Raw genomic sequence first — 8,153 nt, 5'->3', positions numbered from 1 at the left:
GCTTATTTTTTTTTCTGAACCGACGAAACTCACCGCTAAGCAAAAATACTTTGGCAACAGGGAAAGCAGCCAGGCACACGGCTTGGCCTCGCTCTGCCCACCGCCGCCCCAACCCTGCAGCTTTCTGCAGGAGCTGGGGGGGGCTCTGTCGGTGTCCCCCCCACCCTGCCCTGCCCGCAGCGCTCCCCAACTCGCCGGGCAGCATTGCAGCAACCCCGGTGCACATCTGTCCCTGCGCCCGCTCTTATCTGCTGCGGCTCAAACCTGCCCTGCAGCATTGTGAGAGTTCCCTTGGCTTCATTTATTACTATTTTTTTTTCCCCCACCCCTCCTGCTTCGCTTTCTAGCACAAAGTGCCCTGAAGCTTTGTGGCTTTTCCAGCATTTTCCTCTCTCTCTGTGTCCCCCTCGCCCCCACCATGCTGAGTGCAGCCCCCCGGAGCGGGGCAGAGCCCCAGCGGTGGGTGGGCAGGAAACTCGGAGCTGCCCAGGGACCCGCGTCCAGCTTGGCTTTCCCGAACGCAGGCCAAGAGTATTAAAGCCCACACCATAAGTAAACAGTGCAGAAATTATAGGTCCAGGGTTGGGTCATGAGCTTTGCTCTTTTTGGTTTCTGGCGAGGAAGAGATCCCTGGGATGCTTCCGGCTGGAAGGTGGAGGAGGAGGAGAGAGGGGAGCCGAGCACGGCTGTGCCGGGGCAGAAATGCCACTGCAGACCCCAAGAGCAGCTGGGGCCGAGCCACGGCTCATTGCAGCACCAGTCCTGGCTCTGCCCTGCTCCCACCCTCTGGTTCTTGCTGTTGCCCAGTGCAAACTGGGGGGCGAGGATGGGGAGGGTCCCTCTGCCAGCCCAAACCCCCAGAGAGGCAGGCAGGCAAAGGCTGTCCTGATTTTGGGATGTTTTCCAGCATGTTGCTGGGTAACAGCCCAACCCACCCACGCGAGCATCGGTGGGACATTAACTGGTTTATCGAATGGTTTGTCCGCAGCCGGCTGCCACTCTCGGCCGTGCCATGCCGGCGATGGGCTTGCCAAGCTCTCCTTGGGGCTCCCGGGTGCTTCCTCGCCGTATCGCCGATACCTGTGTTTGTTCTTTCCAAAGGAGCAGCAAAGCCAAAACTTGCAGCGGGCAAAGTCCCGTTGGGGCAGGGGAAACCCGCCACGTGCTGCGGAAAAACGGCTGGGACCAAAGCACTCCCACCAGCCACGGTGGCTGATTGCACAGGTAAATAGTGACACTGGCCCTAACTAACGCACAAAGCAAATGAATCCCTTTCAGTTAATTGGCTTAAGTGTTACTTGTGGTGAGAGTAAATATTTTACAACGGTGCAGAGGCTTTGCATGGCAGTCGTGAGCTCTTCGTGCTTTACGCTGGGGCTGCAGCGAGCGGTGTCCCCGTCCCAGGGTGCCCACGGTGAGCCTGGCTGCCCCAGGGAGCAGGTCTCGCCGTGCTGGGCTTAGAGGTTGGCTTTTCAGTCAGGAGAAGAGTCTGGAGAGAATAAACTGTTGGCAAAGTAATGTTTGATCTGATGGGTCTGACAGGGTTTGCTAACCTAGCCCCTGCTCCGGGCTGGGCCCCGAGGTGTCCCGCAGTGTGCTCAGCTCACAGCGCGGGGCTGCTGCGTCCGAAGTGCATCTTCCAGGCAGAGCCTGTGCTGAGTTATGACATTTTTGCAGAAGTTTTTGTATGTGAATAACTGTGCCCTTGGAGGGGAGTGGACTCACGCACACTCCTGCCATCACCAGCGACCTCAGCGATGATGCCAGCAGCGGGTGCGTGCTTCTCAGTGCTGGAAACGAGCGGGGCAGAGGACTGGTGAAGCTCAGCACAGCTGTGCCCCAGGCAGGGCTACGGCAAGTGATGCTGAGGGTTGAGGTGGCAAAGCTGTGGGCTGGGTGGCCCCGGAGCACCGAGGAGCAGTGAGGTTATAGAGCAGGGGAGTTCGGAGCAGGGATTTCTCTGGGATGGGTTTGATAGGGAAAGCAATGCCTGGCTGGGCTGGGGGGGGGGGGTCTTCCCTTGCCAAGGGGCTTGTGCTGTGTCTCCGGGGCTGTAGGAGAGCAGGGCTCAGGGGCGAGCGGCAACATGGCTCTTCGGGGATGGCGTGGCCTGCTCAGCTGTACGGATTTCAGCTCTTTTGGGGAGAATTTCAGCGGTTTAGGGAGAATGACCTGAAAGTCCAAACCCACTTGGCAACAACTCTCCCCCCGGGTCACGCTCAGCATCCTCCCAAGCTGGGGCAGCTCGGAGCAGGCAACCCTTGGGTGACAGCAGTCTGAGCTGGCATGGGGAGGGCTGGAGCTCCGTTGTCACCTGTGGAGTTCACACCCTGAGTTGTCATCCTGAACGAGTCTGGGTTTGTCCATCTCTGCACCCCGTGGTTCCCCTCATGTCCTGCCGGGGCTCCCCTCACTCCAGGGTCTCTTTGACCTGCTCTGATCAAAGATGGGGCGCCCCCCAAGCCCCATCAGTGAAGCCAAAACCATCTGGGGGCTTCAGCGTGGCCCCGGCTTTGCTTGTAGGATGGTAATAAATCAGACATCAGTGGGGTGTTTAACTTTTAATACAATGTATATTTATTGCAAACAATAATATACAAAAAAAAAAAAAAAAGGTAAGTTTCACAGAGAGAAGGATCTTGCAAACGAAACAAACCAAACCAAACTTACCTAAGGACAAAATATGATTTAAATGACAGGTCTTTTAAGTTACAGAAATACTTTAAAAAGATCTGCTTTTATACAGAAATAGAAAGATGCCATATTATAAGAGTGCTTTAAGATTTTCTTTTTCTTCTACTGAATCCCTAAAAAAAAAAAATGTTAACAAATATATCATTTTTTTAAATAAAAAAAAAGTTTGCTGTCTTTTTTAAAAAGCAATCCTTAACTGTTCAGCCACAGCTTTACCAAAGTCAGTGTCCCCACCTCAAGCCAGTTTTGGGGGTGGAAGGCTAAAATGGTCCCGCCCCGCGGCACGGCCGGGGCGTTGGGTCTCGTCCTCGCACGAGCTCATGTGTCCCAGAGAGCTGAGGCAGAAAACAAGGCAAATGATTCAGTGATACGCTACATTTGCAATCTTTAGTTTGTACAAATTCTTTTTTTTTTTTTCCAGTTTATCCTTAAGACAAAAGAAAAAAGGAAGAGCACAAGTTTGTACAAACCCAGGACACAGATTCCAAAAAGAATAATAATAATAATAATAAAAAAAAAAGAATTAAAGAGATAAATAAAGGACTGGTTACAGTTTAGACCATAATTTAACAGGCACGGTTACCTTCCAAATAATGCTCCGACAAACGCAATCGCTTTTGAAAGGACTTAAAATAGAAGGGAGATTGAAAGGAAAAAACCAACCCAAAATCAAAAATTGTGATTAAAAACCGCTCTTCTCACAAAATAAATAATTTAAAGTATCTGTGACGTCCCACAAGCAGAGAGGAACCCCTCGATGGGGTTTGCATCAGGCCTGGGGTGGACGGGGGATTGATTCGGGGGGTGGCTGGAGGGGGTCGAGCTCAGCCCTCCCAGCCCCAGGGACGGGCAGAGCTGGGGACAAGTGATTATCCCAGGGCTGCGTTTAAGGCTTCTCAACAGCACTTTTTGCTGGTTGGGTTGGGGTTTTTTTTTTTTTAAATCTTTTTGTTTTTCTTTCTTAAGGCTCAAGGTTATGAAAAAATAAAGTTAAAATCTCCTGCTGGCTGGTTTTGCTATTAGTTAGAAAAATAAAGCCTCTCCCACGCTCGTCCCCGCGCAATCTCAGCTCGCGTCTCCTGCGCTGCAGAGCTGACCATCGCTGAGCCTGACGCTGGCCCCTTGACAGAGCTTTGTTCCGAGTTAAAAGCACGCCGGTTTGCTTTTTTATTTTTATTTTTAGAGAAAAAGTCACTTATCTATACAAAAATACCTCTGACCGCAAGAAAACCTAGGACTGCTCCACTAACTGTCATTTTTTAGCTGTTGGAAAAATATGAGCATTTTAAAAAAAAATCCTCTAAAAAATATGTATAAATCCCCTCAAATTGGTAACGAATCATACACAGTACATACTAAAAAATATTTAAAATAGAGAATATTCCTCACAGAGGACTGAGTTTTCTCTTTTTTTTTCCCCCCATTTTTTTTCTTTTTTTTTTTTTTTTAATTACTGCTAAAAAAAAATCATTACAAAAGTCCAGAGAACAGACAGCTGAGCTGGTTGGTTAGAAATCTCATCTCCACGCCGCGCCCTGGAAGCAGAGTTAAAGTCCAGTCCTTGGAAAGCCTGTGCTGAGTTTTGCCGGTTCTCGGAGCAGTCTGGCCACTTCCTGGAGGATGCTGTAGTGCAGAAGGCTCGAGGTGCTCTCTCCTCCCTGCCAGCTTTAACTTTAGTGTCTTTTTTTAATTATTAATGTCAAAGAAAGAAAAAGTCTGAGGAAGTTCGCTGTTCTTCTTCTTGCTGCTTTCGTGCTTTTTTTGATTATTTTTTTTAAATTTTTTTTTCTTTCTTTCTTCCTCTTTTAAAATGCCTTTAGGGTCTGGTGAGCTGTGTGTAGACGGGCTGTTCCCAGTGCTGCGGGCTGTGGGTCTGGGGGATGGAGGGGACCCCAGAAGTGTCTGCAATGGGGGTGTACATGGGGCGCTGCGTGGGGTTCATGTAGGTGAAGGTGGAGTAGAGGCTGCTGCTCTGCCCGGCGGCGTGGCTGTAGTAGGAGCTGGAGTTCTGGTGGTCAGTGTAGTCGTACTGGGAGCGGGTGATGGTGGGGTAGGAGGAGCTGTAGTGCTGGAGGTTGAAGGAGCTGTAGTTGATCTGCTGCGGGGAGTGCTGCTGCTGCTCGCTGTAGTGGCTGGGGCTGAGCTGCTCCGTCTTGATGTGTGTCCTCTGCTGCGCCTGGCCCTGCTCCCCGCTCAGCGCCGGCAGCCCGTGCTGCGCCGGCGGCTGTGGTGGAGCCTGCGGCGGCGGCTGCGGCTGCTGCTGCTTGGACATCCAGACGTGGCCGGCCCCGGCTTGCGAGCCCGACGTGCTGCTGATGCCGTAGCTGCCGGTGTAGGTGACCTGACCGGGCTGCCCGTGGGTGGCCGGGACCCCAGGGTGGCCGTTGGGGGGAAGGTACTGATCGAACTCGTTGACGTCGAAGGTCTCGATGTTGGAGATGACGTCGCTGCTGAGCTCGCCGATGTCCACGTCTCGGAAGTCGATGTGGGGCGGCTGCCGGCCGCCTTCTTGCAGAGGGCGGCCCTCCCGCTTCAGGTCCTGCTTGCCCGGCTGCGTGTCCGTCTTGGGGGTGGTGGGGGGCGTGGGGGGGCCCTGCGATTGCCCTGCGGGAGGAAGGAAAGGGCAGGGGCGTGAAGGGGGTGTCGCTGCCGGGACGGCCGGGCACCCCTGCGCCCGCGGCTCCCCGATAACGCCGTTAATCGTTAACCCGCGGCCGGTGGGGCGGCCGGATAACAGCGCGTTGCTTCTGAAGGCAGTTGCATAGGGTCACACAAACACCTCCAGGTGTGAGGAACACGGACATGAGCCCTATCAGTGCTGATCTCGCCCGCCGGGTAAAATTACCGAGCCTTCAGACACGAGCTGCAAGAGCAGGGCCATCTCAGACATAAGCTGCAAGAGTGGGGCCACCTCTTGGTTCATTATTATTTTTTTTATTTTTTTTTTTTTTTAGAAAAAAGTATGGGTTCCCATTTCTCATGGGCAGAGGGTGGAAGGGTTGCAAGGGCTGGTGGCACACACAGGTGAGCATTTGTGCCCGTGCTACGGGCAAGGCTCATGGGCAGCTCTCCTGGTGCAGCCATCCCCTTCTCTCTCCTTTTTTTTTCCCTCCCCCTTTACCCAATCCCAAGTTCAGCCTGGTTTAGGGTGCAACTTTTCTTTGGTAGCCATGACTTCCCCCACCCACACCACCTCAGGACCTACCCGAGTGCTCCCCGGGGGAGTGCACCTCGCTGATGCTGGAGGAGGACTGGGGGGAATCCGCCTGCAGCGCCTTGAAGATGGCGTTGGGGGAGATGTGGGTTTGCTCGGAGCCCTCCTCCTGCTCTGACTGCCCGTTCTTCACCGACTTTCTCCGCCGGGGCTGGTACTTGTAGTCGGGATGGTCCTTCTTGTGCTGCACCCGCAGCCGCTCGGCCTCCTCCACGAAGGGACGCTTCTCGCTCTCATTCAGCAGCCTGGGAAGGGGTCACACACATGGGGGGTGGGGGGTCAGCTGCAGCTCATGGGGAGCATTAGCGGCTCCCCCCCCCCGCTATGGCATTACCACCAGCCCAAACCTCTTTCCTTGGGTCCCCCCGGATGGCAATGCAAAGCCCCCCACAGCGCTGAACCCCCTATCTGGTTGTCAGCCCCCTCTTGCTCCCCCTCCGGTTGTTTCGGTGGCTGAACAAGAGATGCAAGAGTGCTGCGTGTGTGTCTCCCCAAAGGCCGCCCCTGCAAGGGTGCACGTCCCATCCCGGGGCGCTTTAGGTGCCAGGGCCAGGTTTGCTCACGGCTTCTCCTCCCGCCGCAAATTTAGGATTTCCCCCCCCATCACCACTCCCCCCCCCCCCCCCCCCCCCCCCGCTTCTGTAGTCACAGCCTAAGAGGCGGCCAGGTGACTCACTTTCCTTCTGTTTTTCTCCCCTCCCTGCCTTATTTTGGAAGTCGGAGGGCACCCAGCCACGCACCACTCATCGCACCCACCCACCCACCCGGGGCTTGGCACAGCAGCGCCGGCGAGCGCCCGGGTTCTGCCGCCCCCCCCGCGCCCGCCCGGCATCGCTTCTCCTCCCGGGCCAAGCTGATGCAATCCAGCAAAACATCGTTTCCCCCGGACAAAAGCACAAACAAACGCACGCCAAAGCAGGACCCGCTATGGGGGGTTTCTGCCAGCCCCCCGCACGGCCCTCTCCTGCCCAGCGGGGCCACCTTCCACCCGGGGCATTGCTCAAAGGGGCCAGAAACCACTTGCAGGATTTACTTCCCCTCCTTTTCCCCTATTCTGGCGTCTCCTACTCCAGACAAGTTTGCCAGCCCATGCAAAAGTTTTCAGCGAGTTTTCCACGCTTGAAACCATCCTCTTGACTGCTGGGACAGGCTGCAGCCTTCCCCCCCCCTCCCCTCCCAACACCGCCGCCCCCCGCACTCACCTCCAGAGCTTGCCCAGGGTTTTGCTGAGCTCCGCGTTGTGCAGATGCGGGTACTGGTCAGCCAGCTTCCTCCGGGCCGCCTGGGCCCACACCATGAAGGCGTTCATGGGTCTCTTCACGTGGGGTTTGTTTTTGCTGGATCCGTTCACCCGGACCGGCATCGGGACCAGGGTCCAGTCGTAGCCCTTGAGCACTTGGCTCACCGCCTCTCGGATGCACACGGGGAACTTGTCCTCGTCGCTCTCCTTCTTCAGGTCCGGGTCACCCTTGGGGAAGGTGTTTTCTTGGGGTCTGGTGTTCTCCGTGTCCGAGCCGGATCCAGAGGGACAGGGGGACCCGGCAGAATCATCCGACATGGTGGGGCTGGGGGCGTCGGAGATACATTTGTCCTGTTCTTCTGTCATTTTCATGAAGGGGTCTAGGAGATTCATGCGAGAAAGTGGCAGAGGGGGGGGGACAGGGGATGAAAAAAAAATTGAAAAAAAAAAAAAATCAACTGGCTAAGGGGTAGGGAAGGGTTAAAAAAAGTAAAATTAGGAGAGACGGAGTCTCAACCAGCGTGAAGCCCGGTTGGGAAAGAAGAGGGAGAAAGCTAGAAAAAGTTTGCAAAAGTTCTTTTTATTACTTTTTTCTAAGTAAAAAACCAAAAAACAACCCCCAAAACAACCCCAAACAAGGGCGAGGGGATGGGGGGAAGGCGCGAGAAACTTTTGCAAAGTTGCAGGAGAGAAAAGACGCGAGGAAGGGGTGGGGGAAAAAAAAAAAAAATCAAAAAACCCCCAAAAAAACAAAAAAACCCCCAAAAAACCCCGGAGCGGTGGCGGGAGGCCGGGACCGTCGGTAGGCAGCGCGGGGTCGGGGGCGGCCGTCGGTGGGCAGCCGGGGGTGGGCAGCGCGGGGCCGGGCGCGCCCCGCCGGTCTCCAGCGCGGCTCTGCGGCCCGCGCCGCGGCGCGGGAATAAATACTCTCCGCGGCGATTTCGGCTCGGGAGCGCTCCGCCAATGGGAGGCCGGCCCCCGGGGGCTGGCGCGGACGCGATTGGC

At 55.2% G+C, this 8,153-nt stretch overlaps 1 protein-coding gene across 1 annotated transcript; it reads right to left on the bottom strand.

Annotated features, from left to right (window-relative positions):
• Positions 1 to 4,510: 4,510 nt before the first annotated feature.
• SOX9 (SRY-box transcription factor 9) lies at positions 4,511 to 7,541 on the bottom strand. Its single transcript, XM_086473883.1, has 3 exons — positions 7,111 to 7,541; positions 5,900 to 6,153; positions 4,511 to 5,298 (listed from the first exon to the last, which is right to left on the bottom strand). The coding sequence occupies exons 1-3, from the start codon at positions 7,539 to 7,541 to the stop codon at positions 4,511 to 4,513; spliced, it is 1,473 nt and encodes a 490-aa protein (XP_086330009.1).
• Between the last annotated feature and the right edge of the window lie 612 nt (positions 7,542 to 8,153).

The sequence above is a fragment of the Leptosomus discolor genome, chromosome 15 (assembly GCF_034619465.1).
Source record: "Leptosomus discolor isolate bLepDis1 chromosome 15, bLepDis1.hap2, whole genome shotgun sequence".
Classification (NCBI taxonomy): Eukaryota; Metazoa; Chordata; class Aves; order Leptosomiformes; family Leptosomidae; genus Leptosomus; species Leptosomus discolor.
Note: the sequence above shows the minus strand (reverse complement) of the source record. Positions and strands in the feature narration are given on the sequence as shown.